Raw genomic sequence first — 20958 nt, 5'->3', positions numbered from 1 at the left:
TAAATAAGCATTATAGGGCAATTGCAAAGACTAGAATATAGGCACTACTTTGTGAGTACTCGTGATTAGACATTTTTAAACTTCAACTGTCCTCTGACTCAGTGACTAGGCAAATAAATGCTTTTAAGCTTGAGCCTTAATAAATGAGCAGCGTGAAACTGAACGGATTCTACTTCTCAGGTGTATTATTTCTCCCTGGAATTTTTGTCATTGGTAGTAGAGTGTAGTTACATTCTAAGACAGTGCTAGCTGCAATGAATAAGGGAGAGAGCAGCCGAATCAATATGAAAACTCCAATAGAAGGTTTGCTAGGACCCAGACAACCAATTATGTGAGAAGAATCTCTTACCCTTTTTATCATAATGAAGGCAATCAAAGAAACCTGAGATTACCTAGTGATAACAAGTGGGAAATCCCTGGGTAAAGTATGTGTCCTTTACCCACCTGTAGTCCAAAAGGTGAAAAAGTTAAATTGCATAGGAAAAATAAACTCATTACTTTAGTAAATGAACTGAATGTGTTCCAGGTGAGCAAAGATATTATCTAACATTTCAGGCATTTTAAATGCCAAATTACCTTCAGCTAGATAGCTTGGGATTTCATAGAATAATTAGGGAACAGATCTACACATGGATGCCTGTTTGTTTTTGTGCCAACAGGCAGACAGGAGATGCTTATAAGTTTTAATCACAGAGCCTCTTCTGTGTAGCTGCAGCTGAATGTCAATTTAGCCTTAATCGAAAACTCGACACTAAACCTTATAGAGAGGTATGTGCAGGTGGACGTTTCCTTAAACACTTCTCACTTAAGCACTGACCTCTTTCTTGCTCAGGTTTGAAATGTACTCCTGCATGATTCTCAAAACAATCCAGATTCCACTGTTACAATATTTGCTAATTTCTATTTATCTAGCTCTTTCTTGACGTTAAAAAATCACATTTAATTTTTGAAGTACCTTAATATTTACAGCAATCAAAGAGTTTGCTGCTGCTTCTTAGAGCATACCAAGTTAGACCCAGATATTCTTAAAAGTCTTTATTCATAAATTACCTGGTTTCTCCTCTAGAAACTGATTTTGAATTCAGATTCTTTGAGAACCAAACTTTAGCATGTTTAGGAATACTTGGTTTCATATTTGCCTCTTGTCACTGCATCGTTGTTTTCTGAGTGTAATTCACAATGGACTCATTGCTATTATGCACCTCTTAAAAAGCACCTACATAGGCCTATCTGACAGATAATATCACATACTCACTAAAATGCATAACTCTCTCTTATCTTTTCTGGTTTTCTCAGTCCTCCTGTGAGTTCCTTTGTTTGTAAGGGGTTCATAAGTCTAAGCCCTCTGTACTCAAATAAAAATATTCAAAACTTCTGTTTGTTATTTGCCAACAAGCAGGCAGGAGATACAGAGATATGGAAGATCCAGAGCCATGTAAGCTGCTGGGTTTCTCTTTCCATCTTTCATCACGTGTTTCTCATTCTCTCATTGAATGAAGCCTCAGATGGTATCTAAGAGTAAGAGAAATCAATTTTTCCCATCAAAAAATGATTAGTTCTGGGCTTCCCTGGTGGCGCAGTGGTTGAGAGTCTGCCTGCTGATGCAGGGGACACGAGTTCGTGCCCCGGTCTGGGAAGATCCCGCATGCCGTGGAGCGGCTAGGCCCGTGAGCCATGGCTGCGGAGCCTGCGCATCCGGAGCCTGTGCTCCGCAAGGGGAGAGGCCACAGCAGTGAGAGGCCTGCCTACCGCAAAAAAAAAAAATTAGTTCTACCAAAAAATACATGGTAATGAGCAAAACCATAAACTGTAAACAAAAATGTAAGAGGTTTATAGTACTTTAAAAATTAGACAATCCTCAATAGTGTACAACCCACTCCCTTGTTTAGGTTCACAGCCTAATTGCTCATGTCACAAATATTTCTCTTCACCAAGAATTGGCAATGTGAAATCTTCACACAAGGTGGAAAATAACTTGCAGGAAAACAGTAAACAGCTACAAGAAAGTGTTTTCTGCATCCATCCAAAGTGTTGCTCAGTGAATCCAGGGACTTGCCTCTACGTTCTAAAGAATTTGATGGACATTCAGTTCCTTGTTCAATTCCAAGAATGAAGTAGGGGTGCTGCATGGACCAATACTTCTCTACTACATAAGACAGTGAAACAAGCCCCCAATGTTATATGCCACCCACGCCTTCACTTATCACCCCATAAATATCTTTCTCAGTGCTGGTTGATTCAATGATCTCTTTCATCTGGCCCCAGGCTTTCCTAAGCTACATCCCACTGTCTATCTACATAAATCCTCTATTCCTACTAAAATGGTGTGCTCATTAGTTTGCTGGGGATGCCATAACAAAATACCACAGACCAGGTGGCTTAAACAGCAATTACTTTCTCACAGCTCTGGAGACGAAGTCCATGATCCTGAGGCCTCTCTCCTTGGCTCTCAGACGGCCACTTTCTTGCCGTGTCCTCACATGGTCTTTTCTCTGTGCTCATACATCCTTGGTATCACTTTCTTCTTTTTATAATGTCACCAGCTAGATTGGATTAGGGCCCATACTAAAGGCCACACTTTAGCGTAATCACTTCTTTAAAGTTTATATCTCCAAATAGTCACATTCTGACATATTGGGGGTTAGTGCTTCAATGACTAAATTTTAAGGGAACATCATCAGCTCATAAAACTTGCCATTCTCCAGTGTGCCTTATAGATCCCATTTTCATACTTTCCTTCCTATCCAAAGTGAAATAATACCAAGCACTTTCTTCTAGAGATAGTCAAAATATACTTATATTCAAAGTATAATTGAAGTTCCTTTTATTTTGTGAATTCTTCCTGGACTGTTCCAATACACTGAAGACCTCCTCTCTGTTTTCAAAGAAAATGCTATCTGTTGTGTTCACCCAACAGCCTTATAACATGTTTGCATTGCTTGTTTTCATAATTTTTACCTTTCTTTCTCTGTTGACATTTTCACTGGATGATATATGCGCCACCAGGGAAGCCCCCACGCCCCCACTGGATTATATTTTGTTTCTACATAATAATTGTCAATGGTTCCAGGTAAGTATAACTCCATAAAACTAGGACAAATGCTGAAATTGTTCAATACTTTCTTTTTACATCTGTTTTTCCCTATTAAATGGTGATATCATGAAAATATTAGCATTATATTTAACAATAATTTTATTAAGAGCACAAAGAGATTTTCAAATTGCATGAGTACTTGAAGAATTTAAAAGGTTGTTTTTTCTTTAATTTGAATATTTTAAGTAGCCATATATTGATCAAGCAGTCTTTCAGTTCTCTCTTCATGACTTTCTAAATTTCAATATGGATGTTTAAAGGAAAAAATATTGGGGGTTCACTTTTTAGAAAAGTCAATGGAAATTTCATTTTACTTGTAACAATATTACACAGTTGCTTAGTGTGCCTCACAGATCCCATCACTGAAATTTAGAGATTCATGAGGAGATAAGTGAAAGATTGTTTGATCACTATATGGTGGCTTAAAATATTTAAATTAAAGGAAAATCAACTTTTCAAATTTGCAAGCACTCATTCAATTTGAAAACTATCTCTTTATGCTCTTGATTTATAAATTTGTGTAGCCAAAAAAGAAATTGTACTTCATTTTATTTATTTTTTTTTGTTTGCCTTTTATTTTTTTAAAGTATTTTTATGACTTTAAACTCATTTTCTGTAGAATAGTTATTAGTTTTATTAATTAATATAAATGTATGTTTTAATAAATGATAAGTTTTAAAATACTAACAACTGGTTAGTGAAACCATGCTTCAAAATGAGTGGTCTATGAAATATATAACTTTTGATGCCCTGCTTTTAGCCATTTATATATTTGTTGAGTACCTTCTTCAAAGTTTAAAAAACTGTCAACGCATGACCTAAATTCAGTTCACAGATATGTTTTGTTTGAGAGGAATATTGCTCACCATTACTTAAAAATGGAAATGTATTAGCAAAGTTTATATGAAGCCTTGAAAAGAAGCATGGCCATCTACTGGAGAGTAGAGAGCAAAGCATGGGCTTGCTAGGTCAATACTGACACCACCACCCCTGATTGTCCTGAATGTGAATTTGAGCTTTCTATCGTGTGCATCTTGCTTTTGTTTTGCTTTCTTAAATTTATAAATCCAAACTATTGTATTATACTTTAACTGCTGGCCCCTACATTCATATGAGTGTGTGGTTCCTGTTCTGTCTTATGCCAGGAACTACGCAGAGTCCAAGATAAAGAAATGTATAAAATTTTTCCCTGCTCCAGATATGCTCACAATCCGGTGGTAAAAATAATTAATTAATTAAAATATAATAGACAAGCGTATAAAGCCATATTCAAAATGCTATGAGAACACAGAAGAGAGAAAACATTTCATTCACATGTTGCCTCTTTGTCCTTGCATTGAAGAAACATTACAAAGGCAACATTTAACTCTTATGTCAGATGTGCTGAAGTAAAAACACATTTGTATATCAATACAAGTACCAAATTAAAGCACAGGAACAATTTTCAGGCACGTAAATTACTTCGTTTCAGGAGCAAAAGGGTCATGCATATGAAAAGTGTTGAATTCTGAGACAGTTTGTCATTATTAAAATTAGTGCTCTGTCAGTCCAAAATCTCTGTTTCAGCAATCCTTTTGTGTTACTGCAGCTGCTTGTTGAGTTACCAGATCCAAGTGCTCCAGGAGATCCAACAGCAGTGAATGGGCTATACTTTTTAATCTGTAATAGCAGACTGTGATCTGTAATGGTAGACTGTCAGGAGATGATACATGTTAAACGCTCAGATCTCAAAGAACTGCTGTGACAGATAACCAAGGATGGAGCTGTTTTGGTACTGAGAAATGCACACTTGACAGGAATGTTTTTGTTCACAAGGCTATTCATGTATTTAAAAATATAGCCTTCTGGCATGCAGATCAGATTTTGACAGTTTTGAAATTATAGGACATTTTGCTAGTTCAATAAAAAGACTGAGGCCAGCAAAACCCATAGTTATATCAGCATACAATATAAAGCAGAAAATAGGAAAATGGTAGACAGAAGTTTAAAAAATGGTGAAATGAAAAGATAATTTTTTCTTCATATCTGACCATTGCAAAACCATAAAGGTCACAAGTCACTGAGATGACTATCACACAGTAGGGTCATTTTAGCCGCCTGGCTCACTTTAATCAAAATTTCAGTACCCCTGTTTTTAAATATGTATTTTGATATTATTTGTCAATCATGATGTTTCAATAGAGGAGTTATTCTAATATTGTTCGTTTAGCGTTAGGTGGAACACCATTCATATCCTTTACATGACTTCTTTACTAAAAGGCAACAAAGAAAAAAAAACCAAATCACAGATACTTTTCAGTGAGAAACAATACCTCTTAAAAGTTAAATCAGGGCTTCCCTGGTGGCGCAGTGGTTGAGAGTCTGCCTGCCGATGCAGGGGACACGGGTTCGTGCCCCAGTCCGGGAAGATCCCACATGCCACGGAGTGGCTGGGTCCGTGAGCCATGGCCACTGAGCCTGTGTGTCCGTCCGGAGCCTGTGCTCCGCAACGGGAGAGGCCACAACGGTGAGAGGCCCGCGTACCACAAAAAAAAAAAAAAAAGTTAATTCAAATCAATATTATACATGGATATTGATTTAACCCATGTTAAAGCAAGTTTTAACGTAGATATAAGCATTACCTATGTTAAAGTGTTTAGATAAAATAATTTTAAAGGTACCATATCACTGTGAGCTATTAAAGAACTATTACTGGAAAACATATGATTATATAATAAGATTATTGTATAAGAACTCTACATGTGCTACATTGAACCTTGCTTCCTGCAGGGTAGGGGATTCAATAAGACTATCTTAACCAGAATCCATAACTCTCTGGCCACTTTTAGTTACATTATAAATATTTTAAGTTGAAAGTTGTGATTTTAAACCCAAAGATTTTTCCTTCTCCCAATGTTGACTGTGTCTGCTTGTCTCCCCAGTAGCTTGGAGTTTGTGTAGGTGTGCACACAAGTCTACATATGGATGTGCAAGTGAATACGTCGGAGAGCATATGTGCATGAGTGTACCTGCACATGTGTGTGTGTGAAGAGTATATGTGTGAGTGCGCAAAGTCTGGTGTCTGTTCTTGGCAATGTATGTACTCTTTATTCATGAAATCCTTCTTGTTCTGGAGCCAACTTTTCTAAAATAAAAATAGGTACTCTAGCTTTCTTTGTTTTATGTCAGCATGACATATTTTTCTCCATCCTTCTACTTTTAACCTGGTTGAGTCATATTTAAAGTGGGTTTCTTGTAGACAACATATAGAGTCTTGTTTTTTTAATCCATTCTTATCATCTCTATCTTTAATTGTTGGATTTAGAACATTTACAATTAATGGGATTATTGATAGTTGGATTAGTATCTACCATGTTATAACTGTTTTCTATTTGTTGCATTTGCTCTTGCCCCCCTTTCTTTTTTGGTCTTTGCTGGTTTTAATTGAACTTTTTTTTTTTTTTTTTTTTGCGGTACGCGGGCCTCTCACTGTTGTGGCCTCTCCCGTTGCGGAGCACAGGCTCCAGACGCGCAGGCTCAGCAGCCATGGCTCACGGGCCTAGCCGCTCCGCAGCATGTGGGATCTTCCCGGACCGGGGCACGAACCCGCGTCTCCTGCATCGGCAGGGGAACTCTCAACCACTGCGCCACCAGGGAAGCCCTAACTGAACATTTTAAATGACTCCATTTTATTTCCTCTTTTAGCATGTCAGTTATACTTCTTTTAAAAAGATTTTTACTGGTGGCCATAGAGTTTGCAATATACATTTTTAACTAACTTGTGATTACTTTCAAATAACACTGTACTGTTTCATATGCAGTGCAGGTACCTGTACCAGAGTATTCAGAATTCTTCCTCCCCATTCCTTATGACATTGTGTATCTATAAAGTGAGTAGTTTAAAGTATAAAAATATACTTTAAAAGATTGAAAATGTTGTTAATTTACAGAAAATACTTTGAGATAATTTCAGTCTCTGTCTGCCAGTCATTACTAAGAAACCCCTTGTCCCACTTCTCTTCCATTCCATTACTTTGGCAAATCCCCAATTCTGGAAGAATTCAACTGTCTGCTCCCTTCAGATCTATAGCTGGCTTCTAACTGACAAAATACTGGAGAATATCATACAGCTTGGAGTCTCTGTAAATGTATGTGGTATCAACAGACCCCTCAGAGCAGCCATAGCAAGAGCCTGTGCTTCCCTTTTTAACTTCCTGTCTGGTTCTCTATAACCACTGTTTTAGAGCTTTTGTTTCTCAATCTTTTCTTCTATTCATTCCTCTATTGTTTCCTATTTTGGTAAAATTGTTCCAGTATCCATCCAGTTACCTAAACCAGAAAACTGAGTGTCATCTTTGATCGCTTCTTTGTTTCACTTTTCACATATGATCAAACACAGGTCATTAGAGATTCATTATTTTTCCATCTTTATAGAGATATAATTGACATATTGTGTAAGTGTAAGATGTACAACAAGGTGATTTGATACACATACATCACAAAATGATTACCACTGTAAGGTTAGTTAACACCTCCATCACCTCACATAATTATCATTGTGTGTGTGTGTGTGCATGCACGTGTGAGTGCCTGCGTGTGTGTGTGCGGTGAGAACAATTACGATTTGCTCTCTTGGCAACTTTTGAGTATATAATAGAGTATATGATACGGTATTGTTAGCTATAATCAGTATGCTGTCTGTTAGATCCTCAGAACTTATTCCTCTTATAGCTGGAAGCTTGTATCCTTTGACCAACATCTCCCCATTTCTCCCACCTCAGAGCCCCTAGTAACCACCATTTTACTCTGTTACTATGAGTTTGACTTTTTTAGATTTTTTTAGATTCCACATATAAGTGATATCATATAGTATTTGTCTTTCTCTGTTTACCTTATTTCACTTAGCAGAATGCCCACGAAGTCCATCCATTGTTTTAAATTGCAGGATTTCCTCCTTTCTCATGGCTGAATAATATCCCATGACCTCCATGTCTTTGGGGTCAGTTACTGGAAGATTACTGTGATCCTTTGGTGTTTCCTTGATTTTTCATTTTCTTTGAAGTCTTGCATCTCCATCTTCACGTTTGAAGTAGTAATCACCTCCTCCAGTCTTTAGTAACTGACTTTGGGAGAGAAATACCTTCCTTCAGCCCTGCTAGAGATTCTGAGGTTTTCTCAGTCCTTCTTAAATACACTTTCTCCACACTTCTCTCTTTTGAGAGAGTTCTTAATTGTATGCCTTCTCTTAATCCTGTAACGTACCAGCATGGCTTCTGACAGTCTCCCTTTTGCTTTCCCAGGGGTGGAGCTAAAGCTGAAATTTGTAGTCTCTTAGTAGGCCACCAAGTCTGCCTGGTTCCCTGCACACGTTCATTAGTTGTCTGCCGAGGCTCTTGCTGCCCTTGGAGCGTGCACTGAGAGCCGGCCACAGGGTAGAAGTGTGTGTGGGTGAGGTGTGCAGGGCTCTGGGGTTTCCTGAAGGCCATTTGGGGGAATCTGCAGATAGGCATGCCCAGAGGCTCCTGGATGGGCTTCTTGATGGAGTCTGAGAAGCAGTTAGTAGGATCCACAACCTTTGAATCCCTCTGAGAGTCTTATCTGCTGCTCTCCCTGCCTCTTCCCACCTCCCAGTCATACAGCTCATGACTCAGCATGCTGGATGGAGTGAGACACGTAGCCCTCTTTGGCAGCACCCTGCATAGCTGAGGAAGCTGGGTGCTCCTTCACAAGCTTTCACTTCCCCCTCAGGAGAAATCATGGGTTGAGAAAATGTCTCTTGGCCCTGAACTATGCTGTCTTGGGGGAAAGATGATGTGAGGTAAACTCAAACTCTTCCTCTTACCCTCTCCAATGCATCCAAACTCATATTTTTTTTTCTCTCTAACGGTGATGTGCTGGAAATTCTCCACTGGAATCTGGACTTCCACAAGGGCTCTCTCATCAATGGGTGATTGTCTAAGACAGTGTTCTCCAGGGACCCCTGGACCGAATCCAAGAGGGGCCAGACTCAGTTCATAGGCCACTGCAGGGACCACAGCTGGGACTGAGGTCTGTATGCCTATTACTGTCCCCCCACCAGCACACACACACACACAGGTTGGGTAGACTCCTTCTAGGTCCCTTGGCATGTGATGCTGGATCCCACAGCTCTCTCAAAGGCACTTTGGTCCATGGATGTATGCCAGATTGTTATTGTTTGAAGGAAAGACACAAATAAGGGGCATCTTATTCCACCACATTGCTGACATCACTGCTGGAGATTGATTATCTTAATATCACTCAAATCTATTTAATTTCTCTCCTTTCCCATGGCCACTGGCCAGGTCATCATTATCTCCCAATTATATGCCTAGAAAAACCTCCTAAATGACTCCTGACCTCTAATCTTCACCCTTTTTCATAAGGCACTCAGGATATATTTCCTAAAATGCATATCTGACTATCTCTCACCCCTACGCAAAATCTGTCAGTGTTTCTCCATTGTTCTTAGGATTAAAGCCCAAGCCCTTCAAGAATTTAAAAGATTGATATGACTGGTCTTTTCTTTTCTCTTGCTACCTTACCCCCTTGCATGGACTACATTGCATTTTTAGTTTCTGGAATGTAAACTTTCACCAACTGCCTTTCACATACACAGTTCCTTCTTCTAACACATGACCTCAGCCTCATGTCACCCACTTCTACTCCAACCTATCCTCTCACCTGAAGTGTCCCTAACTCATCACTTTTCAGATCTTAGCTCCAAGGTTCTTTTTTTTTTTTTTCAAGAAGCCTTCCACAAGTCTTAGATCAATGCCCAACTGCCTGCATCTGTGTGATGTCGTAGAGCAGGGAATTTCCACTTCACATTGTATTATAATCTGCTACGTTCTTTTCTATATCAACACTTAATCCTAGACTCCTTTAGGCAAAAACTATTCATAATTTATTCACAATTATATCTCCAGTTCCTAATAGACTGGCACTTAGTAGGCATTCAATAAATATTTGTCAATTGGTTGATTGTTTGAATAAATAAAAATTACTTTTTTTCTCCCTGAAAACTGTTGAACTCTGAGGCTGTTACTGCAGCTTACGCCAATCACTAATGGACATGTTTTCTCTACCCAGGGGCTGAACTGCCCGTGATATGAATTTGCACTTCCATGACTTTTATGTGGCATCACTGCAACATGGTTGGAAAGGAGATTTCTTTTCTTGAAAAGAGAGTAGTGCTAAGTAGCTCAGATGGAAAGCAGCTTTGGTAGTTTGTCTTTGTGTAAAATGGTAGATCTTTGTCCAAAATCAGGGCATTCTAAAAGGCAATTACTGTCACATCTAAAACCTCAGTTCTGACTTGACTATTAAAGCAGGACGAAACACAAATACATGCAATAACAATGTGATTGTGAGCATGTGTTGCCTTTTAATGACTTAGGCCTCTATTAATGTACAAGAAAAATGGAGAGTTAAGCTCCTACTCACTGAAATAGAGCAGAAGCCCGTTCTCCGTTAGAACAGCTGCCCTATTTCCGGCTGCTTTGACGAAATCACTGCCCAACTTCTTTATTCAGGAGGACCAGTGTTTACACTCTAGTTGGTCTTGAATCAAAACAGTCCTGATTCGTTAATAATTCACTAACCAAATATTATGACTGAAAAACTGGGACACTGGTAAATAATCAGATGCGGAATGGAACTTCTGTTGCATTTAGTCTGATAATGGAAATGGAAAACACAAATAAAAAAATGTAATTTAGCAGTTCATTGTATCCTGTTAAATGCCAGCTGTTTTCAGGGATTGAGGATAGAATGTTTTGGTTTTCCCCTCACATCTTTAGAATATGGGAATAATTGGAAAGCAATTAAGTTATTTCACATTTTCTACTAGCAAAAGAAGTGTATGATACCAAGGATTCATTTGTTTATTCAATAAATATTTGTTGTGCGCCTAGTATTGCCAAACTTCTTACAAACCCTGAGGATATAGCAGCAGTAGAGTGTCTAGACACAGGGAGCTTACATTCTAACATGGGAGCGTGGAAACAATAACTAACCAAACAAATACATAATATGGCAAGCGGTGAGTGCCTTTAAGGGCAGGGGAGAGGGCTGGAGTTGCTCTTTGATTTAGGGTGCATGGGGTAAAGCAAAGCAGACAGCAGCTCATGGCACTACCACCCTTGAGTCCTGTCTCTAAAATCTCCTCATGGCACTTTTTGGAATGAAACAAAGAATTCCATTTAACGATCTCCTATACTGATTTTTAACTGCAGCTGTCAGAGGTGATTCTGGGGGATAAAACTTGCATTTATTAAGAAATTACATGAAGACTACAAAAGAGCTTCATATATTAGGTATCGAACTTAGTGATTTTTACTCTGGTGTAAATATACCCAATATTTTCTGTTTTGACTAGAAATCACAGTAATTATCATAAGCACCATATATGCAGTTATTTCAGCGGAACAAAGAAACACCGACTTTGCTTCCAAAAGATATTATTATCGCTGAGATCTATATCAACTGATTTAAAATTATATTTGATATGTTAACTACTCCATAGTTACCTTAATTGAATGTGCTAATGATGATAAATTTTATACAATGTTTTTCATTTTACAAAATATTTTGGAATTCCCCAACTCATTGGAGCATCACATAGAACTGTAAAATAAGGTATTGTTTCCATTTACAGTAGAAAAGTCAGAGATTCAGAGAAATTAATTGATATGGTAAGACAGAGACAGTCCTCAAACCCAGACATTCTGGTTCCAAATTTCACATTGCTACTGTCCCACTGTGTGCAAACCAAACCAATGTGAATTTTAACAGCAACCCAAAGTCCTTTCTCTATATTTTCTGACTTATGCAATAGAGACTCCCAGGATAATATTTTAATTACTAAGTCTTTTGTTTTTTAAACTGTTTGATTAGCATTATTTTCTTCATTAAACCTGCTCCAAATTAAAAGCAAAGGTTTAGTTTGGTTTATGAGAAAAGGTTTAGTTTGGGGTTTTTTTGTTTGTTTTTTTTTACACACCCAAGAAAAGTCTTCCTTTTAATAGTCAAGGGTGTGGGGTATTAAAACATCAACTAAGAATAGTAATTAATTATAAATGCCTGTGGTGATGCACATCTTACATGAAACCACATTGAAAGTCACGTGGAGCAAAAGCGCTCCCTCTGCTTAGTGGTTTCACTTAAGTTTCCTGAGTGGTTGAATCAATAGATTCAGTAGAGTTCAGTTTACTCAGTAGAGATTTAAAGCCATGAACTAAATCATTCCTACTTTTTTCCTGTCCATCTGCCCTACAGATGGTGAGATGTGTTTGATTTTGGAGCTATTCTTTGCTTCTCTTTCTTCCTTTTGTTCTCTTCCTTCCTGCCCACCTGCCTTCTTCCCTCCCTCCATGCTTCCCTCCCTTCCTTCTTTCCTTCTTTCTTTCCATTCTTTATTCCTTTCTTCTTCTCCTCTTTTTCTTTCTCCTTCTAAGAGTAGTTCTTAGAGGGATATATCTTGAAGGGTCTGTTAAAATCAAACATGTTTCTTTAAGATTGGAAGGTTGGAGTTACTTTTAATTTCTATAACACATTTATATTAAGAAATATGCTAGGGCTTCCCTGGTGGCACAGTGGTTGAGAGTCCGCCTGCCATTTTTTTAAATGAAATAACCATTTCTCTCTTCAGTGTGAATTATCTTGAAATGTTCAGAGTCAATAATCAGTTGAAATGTATGTATGTAGAAATATAAATATTGAAATATTGACTTTTATTTCTTATACTTCTAAAAAATTTTAATGCATAAGTGAAATTTTATGTTGGATCAATTCTAGGAAAAGTACACAAAGAAATATTAGTTTTAACCTAATATTGTTACAAATAAAATCTACCAGATAATTAAAATAATAGAAGGAGGAAAAGCAGAAAATAGAAGTTAGATGAACTTGCTGCCAAAGTCTCTGGCAGAACACTGGATGTGAGAAAGCACTGATTCTGAACTCACATGCCCAACTTTGAGCACTGATTTGCTAGGATTTCCTCTATAGTCTCAGAAAGATCACTTAAACCCTTTGAGCTTAATTTCCTTTTCTTTAAAAATTAGGATGAGTTCTTAGTACCTAATCAATACAACAAAAATGAACATAAAATCCCATGGCAAAGTTATTAAATAAATTCACATTAAGATTCAAAAACATCATGTGTTTAAAAAAGATCAGTCATTGACCAATCATTCAATATATGATACATTTTTTAAAAAATAAACTTGTATATCTCAATAGTGAATTCCAGTCTAACGATGGGTTTTAGATTGAGTGGCAGAGTAATATAATTATATTAGGTTTGGGCAAATATTCCTTACTTTTGGCATCTGAGGACATAGATGTATGCATATACCAACTTATTAGTTGCCCAGGACCAAAAAGTAATACTAGGGGGGCCTCTAATTATTTCACAACAATTACGTCATTGGTGTTTAAATCTGGAAATGTACCGGCATGCAAATTGGTAATGTTAAGCATGATCCGACTCTTAGTATCTTTTGTATGGTTCCAGCCCATATTCAGAAAAAATGAAGACATAAAATTGCCTTTTATAGGAAAAATATGAGTATGATGCCAAAGCACATACGATGAGCCATCAGAGATGCCTTCCCCTTTTTTCTGTCTATCTTCACATTTTATGAGAACTAAAAGCCTAATCAATAATTTAACAAACTAATGGACATATTTTTAGACACAATGGACTCTTTCTGAAAAGCAGTACACTGACAGGGCCACAGAGGCAAAAATGGAAACTAACTGCTAATATTTAATGTTTGTCTTGAAAAGTTCCGTGCTGTGTCATGAGCACAGGGCAAGCTGCCTTAAAACAGAGTACATCTCTTCTTTCTCTGCAAAGCTATCGTTTCTGTATTTATTATAATAATGTGTTTTTCCTATGAGCTATATATCCAACAACTCTGTAAATGATATCATTTTTAGAGGCACTATAAGACACAGAACTGATATCCAAATATTTAATGTGTACTTTAAATAAGAATACATGCTCTAAAAAGATTTTAAATTCTAATTTAAGATACTATACTTGATATTCTGGTTATGGATATTAATATCCATACAATTTACAATGACATTGTGCTTGCCATACAAGTAGGAAAAGCCAGAAGATTATTCTGGTATTGGCAGTCTGAAAATATTTTAGCTCAATTTAGAGAGGGTTGATGCTTCATTTTCTGGATAAAATAAAGCCTTTGTTTTTTATTTTATTTTTCCCTTTTTCCTTTATCCTTTCTACTTAGTAAGAGAGGCAAAGTAAAATGCTATACAAAACAATTGTATGACTTGCAGCTAAAGACTCAGAAGAACAGCCACTTGCCCACATTTACATAATATTGACACTATCCTGTTTGTCTCTACAACAGGCAGTGCTTTTACCCACATTTAAAGATTATCCTTAGAGTTCCATTATTTTTATGCAATTCCCTATTATCAAGATTTATACATCACTTTATTTAAAACCTCCTTTTTCCTTGGACTCTAGACACATCATTAAATGGATTTATTCCACAGGTAAATGATCTTCCTAAATTTAGTGCATGCATATTGCATCTGACATTGAGAAATGCTGTTATATATTTTTAATGAATAATTAGACTATGAGAGTGCCTTCAAGATTGGTTTTTAATTTTTACAACAGGTAAAAGGTAGAATGTAGATTTGTTTCTTGTTCGGTTATAATGGAGTTGAGAGTGTTGAGAGTTGAGGAAGGGGCATATGTAGCAGCGTCAATGACAAGGTGGGGGGCAGCCCAGAGGCCAGCTTGGTGATAGAAGCCCGACCTCGGTGACCCCTCTGGAAGGCCTGCTGCAGGTGGCCTGCTGACATTAGCATTTTATATCTTATTCTTAAACTCATCCATCGAACACGGTATCATTGCCCATCTTTATCATGTGAGAGGTAAACTGCTGCTTGTCTGAATCCATGCAGATCTCTGAGCTGCAATATTTCAAGGTACAGTGGGTTTGCATCTGCAAACCATTTGCACCAATGTAGCAGTCATACCTTTTCTAGATGATACTTTGGGGAGTATTGAGCCAGAATAGTCTTACTGTATCCTTAAGGAAATAACAATCAAAATAAATAAATATATAATAGCACAGAATAAGTGGAGGAACATACACTGTCATATAAAAAATAATAGCAATATACTATGTCTGTGAAAAATTACTTGCAAATATTTCATACTGCATTTCTTTCCACTTCCCTTATTTATGCTTCAGACCACATACATTCTTAATTTGTCTTATTCTTCCTACACTCTCCGAATAGGTTTTGCTTTTTCTTTTTATAAACAAGCCATGTGGCCAGAAATACTAAAACTAAAATGTTCTGTCTGCACAATAGCTGCTTTTAGCAAGTCAGATATGCACAGTTAAGCTGTGCTTGCAGAATCTTTCTTCTGAAAGTGCAGTCAATTGACCATGTACCAGCACTAATATATTTCTAACCAGTAAAGCACGTACACATGCTACCCTGTACACAATGATTTCAACTGTTGTGGCCAGGGTGCTCATCTTTCTTCTTGACAAAAGAACATTTAAATGCAGAAGCATGCCTCAGCTTAGAACCATGCAACATCTCCAGACCCTGCTTTCTTCCAAAGGTGGATTTTCCGTTTGCCCTGCATCAGTGTTATACTTCCTTCAGGAAGCAAGGCTTGTTCTCCTAAAGAGATTCTGGATAAATGACTTAGAACTAGTGGGCCACAAAATCATTTAGAAGCATTATGGCAATACCCTAACAAAATGGTATACATCTGCCCATGATATAAAAATAATTTTTACAGTATTCTTCAAGTAGTATTTTTATTTACAGTTTTGGCAGATTTTAGACACTTACAGGTGCCTTAAAGTTCCGTCTTAAAATAACAGTGCTAGAGGGCAGGTGGCAGATTTCTAGGAGGTTATTGTATTTCTTCAGGCATTCAGGCGCTAGCTGGGTTTTTCAGCCCCAAGAAACTATAATTATCATGGAGAACACTGCTCATACTGTCTTATTTCTTAATTACAGTAGCAACATGAGATAAATGCATACTTATTGGGATCAAATGCATATTATTTTGTGGTGATTACAAAGAAGTTCTCATGACAATGATTGCAATTATATGGTCATCAAGTACTGATACTATGTTATGTTCTAAAAACTCTATAATTAAAGTCCTGCCAAGAGGGCACTTCCTATTTGAAAAAAAGAAAAAGAGCTTAAGAGTGAGGGAGAGTTTGGCCAATGTAAAAATCAGTGACATAGTTACCCTGAGTCTGTTCAAGTGATTCCACATGAATCTTAAGATCATTTTATCAACTAGCATTTGAGGGCTTTAATTTAAATTTCTATCCAAGCAAGCTATGTAAAGAATATTCTTTAAAATAGCTTTTCTCTTTTTTTGACCTTCAGAATAAAAAGCTTTGAATATACCCTGGGCGGGGGGGGGTAGAAATGGACTGGAAATATGATAGGAGTGATACTGCCTTCAAAGATAAATTTGCAGTCTGTCTGTCAGTAAAATTCTTTTCAAATATTATAAATCGTTGTCTGAAAAGTTTTCATGTAAGATTCCAAAAATAATTTATGTTCTGTCATTCTGATTTTTTAAAAAAAGACTTTAAGTTGCCAAGATAATACTTACATAAATTTTCCACTTTCTTCTATAAATAGATATTCTTTGTCTTTTATTTTCAAAACAGCAAATCTGTCATTCTGATTTTAAAAAAAAAGACTTTAAGTTGCCAAGATAATACTTACATAAATTTTCCACTTTCTTCTATAAATAGATATTCTTTGTCTTTTATTTTCAAAACGGCAAACCTGTCATTCTGATTTTTAAAAAAAAGACTTTAAGTTGCCAAGATAATACTTACATAAATTTTCCACTTTCTTCTATAAATAGATATTCTTTGTCTTTTATTTTCAAAACAGCAAATGGAAAACAATGATGGATGTCAAACTCTATACATAAAACTATTTGGGTGAAGGTTTCAGATATATCATGTGTCAGATTTGCCTAGCTTTTAAATTCTGCTCTGCCATTGACTAGATGTGAGACTTGAACAAATTATTTCACTGTGCCTCAGTTTCTTCATCTGTAGAAGGGGACAATAACTGTACCTGCCTTATAAGATTGTTGTGAGGACTTAATCATTCCATACAAGTAAAGGGCTTAGATTTATGCCTAGCACATAGTAAGCTCTATATACTTTTTAGGTGATATTTACAGGGAATAGGCCAAGTTCTCCCACTCTCTTCCCCGCCTTCAACCTTGGTGAGGAGTATCTTTAATCATCTTAATGGGCTTTCCTCAGAGGATCCTTTTCAGCATTCTAGTAAAGGGCATTCCATGAACCTGATACCTTTGACTTACACTAACTTATCAGAATGTTGTTTTTTTAATTCTTATGCAAACTAATGCTCTATTATTTTTTCCTTCTAGTTTTATTGAGATGTAATTGACATACAGCAGTGTATAAGTTTAAGGTGTGATTTGACTTAACATACGTTATGAAATGATGACCACAATAAGTTTAGTGACCACCCATCATTTTATATAGATACAGAATTAAAGAAATTAGAGGGCTTCCCTGGTGGCGCAGTGGTTGAGAGTCCGCCTGCCGGTGCAGGGGACACGGGTTCGTGCCCCGGTCCGGGAAGATCCCACATGCCGCGGAGCGGCTGGACCCGTGAGCCATGGCCGCTGAGCCTGCGCTTCCGGAGCCTGTTGCTCCGCAACGGGAGAGGCCACAACAGTGAGAGGCCCGCCTACCACAAAAAAAAAAAAAAAAAAAGAAAAAAGAAATATTTTCTCCTTATGATGAGAACTTAGGATTTCCTCTCTTACCAGCTTTCATATATAACATAGAGCAGCGTTCGTTATCTTTATCATATTGTTCATCACATCCCTCATAGTTATTTAGCTTGGAACTGGAAGGTTGTACTTTTTGACTACCTTCATCCAATTCCCCCTCCCCCAGTACCCACTACCTGCCACCGGCTCTGGTAGCCACAGATCTGATCTCTTTTTCTGTGAGTTTGTATATTTGTTTGTTTGTTTTTGAGGTATAATTGGCCTACCACACTATATTAGTTCCTGGTTCACAATATATTGATTCATTATTTCTATACATTTAAAAATGACCACCATGATAAGTCTAGTTACCATCTGTCACCATACAAAAATATTAAATATTTATTGATTGTATTCCCCACACTGTACGTTTCATACTCATGAGTCATTAGACCATACACACACAAAAAAAACAAACAAGTTTTATTGAGTTTGATTTCATTTCAACCTGTATACATATCTATACCAAAAAAGGTCTGGAACAGTTTTTTCAATTTTAGAACTGGTCTAATTCTGGTTCTTCTCTAGGTTGGGAGTTATTAGATTATTGGATTTGATAGTTTTGATTCCACAATGGGGGGAAAAACTGATATGTAAAGTAATACCATACTTTTAATGGGCAGTGAGGGGATGCCAATCCCAATTTCAATTTTTATTTTAAGAGTGAGCTTAAGAGTGACTTTGAAATAGAAATCAAATGTGTGGCTTTCTACCTGTATTAGTCTTTGCAAGCTGCCATAATAAGACACCACAGACCGGGTGGTTTAAACAACGGACATTTATTTTCTCACAGTTCTGGAGGCTAGAAGTCCGTGATCGAGGTGCCAGAAAATTCAGTTTCTGGTGAGACTTCTCTTCCTGACTTAAAGACAGCCGCCCTCTGGCTGTGTTTCCAATTGGCCTCTTTTCTGTGCATTGCAGGGGGGAGGGATAGAGAAAGAAAGAGACAGAGAGAGAGGGAGAGAGAGAAAGAGAGAGGGAGGGAACGCACTGTGGTGTCTTTTTATAAGGGCATCAGACCTATCAGATTAGGGTCCCATCCTTATGACTTCATTTAAACTTAAGTACCTCCTTAAAGAACCTATCTTTGAATACAGTCACATTGGGAGTTACAGTTTCAACATACGAATGTGGGTGCGGTGTACACAATTCCAGCCATAACACCCCACCTGAAATGATAATGTACTTATGAAATTCGGCGTTTAGGTGAGGTACTTCCTAGGGCTTCTATGCCACTTTTGAGCATATGCATATGATATTTATGGTCATTTTTATTTTTCAGATCAGCATTTTCATGACCCATTTGTCAAACTATGGGAATGACCGCCTCGGGCTGTACACCTTTGTGAACTTGGCCAACTTCGCGCAGAGCTGGACCAACCTGAAATTGCAAACTCTGCCTCCAGTGCAACTAGCCAACAAGTACTTTGAGCTCTTCCCTGAGCAGAAAGACCCTCTCTGGCAGGTAGCACTGCACGTTCTCTCCTGGGCTGAAAGAAAAGAAACTAGCAATTTGTGAGTGCCGAGTTTGTGTTAGGAACTCTGCTGGAGATACTAAAACTGTCATTTAATGCAAACTTCTTTTTTATCCAATAGTTTCATTCTCTTCAGTAATATTTTTTATTTGTTTTATGGATTAAGTGTTCACATTTTGGATTTGTTTTTCTGGGATTTTGTTAGTTGGTCAGTCAGTTTGGAAGTTTTGCATTGAGGATGTTGTTTTATTGTTGGTTTTTTCTCAGAGCTAATCACTTTGGCTTGCATTTAGCGTGGGCACTGACTAGCAGCAAAATGGTTAGGCATTGGGTATCTAGGAAGATAGAAACCAAGGACCACAATAATCTAAGAGCGTAGAACTAGACCCTGATATGTGTGTGCACAACACAGATAGTCTAAATAAAAAAGGGAGAAGCAATTTTTACTTCATGCTCATACAGATTCTATCTTTAAGATGTCTTCGTGCATTTTTTTTAATCTAATCTTTTGCTAGGATCATATCTATTAATAAAGAAGGAATTGTCAGTTTTAGGATTGCTTTTATGAATAATTCAACTTTATGTGGGAGCTACTGAGCCTCAGTGCATGAAAATGTAAACGAGCTGCTTCTTACCATTTATCTAGGAAAATGCCACCTTCCACTTTCTCGGTTCTTTATGCATCAGGTTACATTGACCCACACAATCAATAAGCTGGCTGCAGAGAGCAGATCATATGGTCTCCTGCTAAGTAGTCAGTAGAGGGCTAGCATCCTCATTAATGAGAAATCACTGCAAAACAGACTTTTTACCATCCTATCTCCCTCTCCTGTGTTTCTATTCCATAATTCATGTTACATGCCCCTCTGTGTCTATATGGTCAGGAATTCATCCACCGTATGTTTATTGAGCATCTACTATGTATAAGGCAAGGCTAGTTGCTCTTGAGAATGCAAAGAAAAACAAAATGCAATATTTTCTCTCAAAGTCAGCAGAACATTTCCTTGTTATTCTTATTCACTGCTATATATTTCAAAATGTCTTTTAAAACTGCTCCAGTAAGTCATACTTTATTTTGATGATTTATTCAGCAGCTTGACCAGCTATATGTTTGGTGTATATATTAAGTAGACGAATAAATAGATAAAGACATAGTTCTTGTAGTGTATATAGTCACACCACGTAGATGTTGAATTTCATAAAGGCAAAGCTTTGTCTCCCATAAGTGGTAGTTACTCAGAAGTGCTCACATACTTATAAAATTAATAAATCATTGACAGTAAATCAATTCTTTTTTCACACGTTTATTTATATCTATAATTCATGGTTACAGTAACAATAAAAAGTAAGCAACTTAACAAATATGGCAGACAGATGATCTAAAAAATGAGTCAATGGCCCCAAGCTCTACTCTTTCTTTTCCTTCATAAAAAAAAAATTCTTTTTTTATGAAGAATTTGTATTTCTTAATATTGTGTGAATTTTTATAAATAAAGAATTGTATTTATTGATACTTTTGGTATCAGTGA

General features: G+C 37.1%; 1 protein-coding gene across 2 annotated transcripts in view; it reads left to right on the top strand.

Moving 5' to 3' along the window:
* Positions 1-20958, top strand: part of LOC112403736 (bifunctional heparan sulfate N-deacetylase/N-sulfotransferase 4) — a 234339-nt gene that overhangs the window by 169388 nt on the left and 43993 nt on the right. For both annotated transcript variants that reach the window (XM_024751344.1, XM_024751343.1), the window contains exon 6: positions 19237-19419. In XM_024751344.1, coding sequence (XP_024607112.1) covers positions 19237-19419 — 183 coding nt within the window. The remainder of the gene's footprint in view (positions 1-19236; positions 19420-20958) is intronic.

Source organism: Neophocaena asiaeorientalis, unplaced genomic scaffold (assembly GCF_003031525.2).
Source record: "Neophocaena asiaeorientalis asiaeorientalis breed wild unplaced genomic scaffold, Neophocaena_asiaeorientalis_V1.1 scaffold244, whole genome shotgun sequence".
Lineage (NCBI taxonomy): Eukaryota > Metazoa > Chordata > Mammalia > Artiodactyla > Phocoenidae > Neophocaena > Neophocaena asiaeorientalis.
The sequence above is the reverse complement of the archived record's forward strand: the minus strand, read 5'-3'. Positions and strand labels throughout refer to the sequence as shown.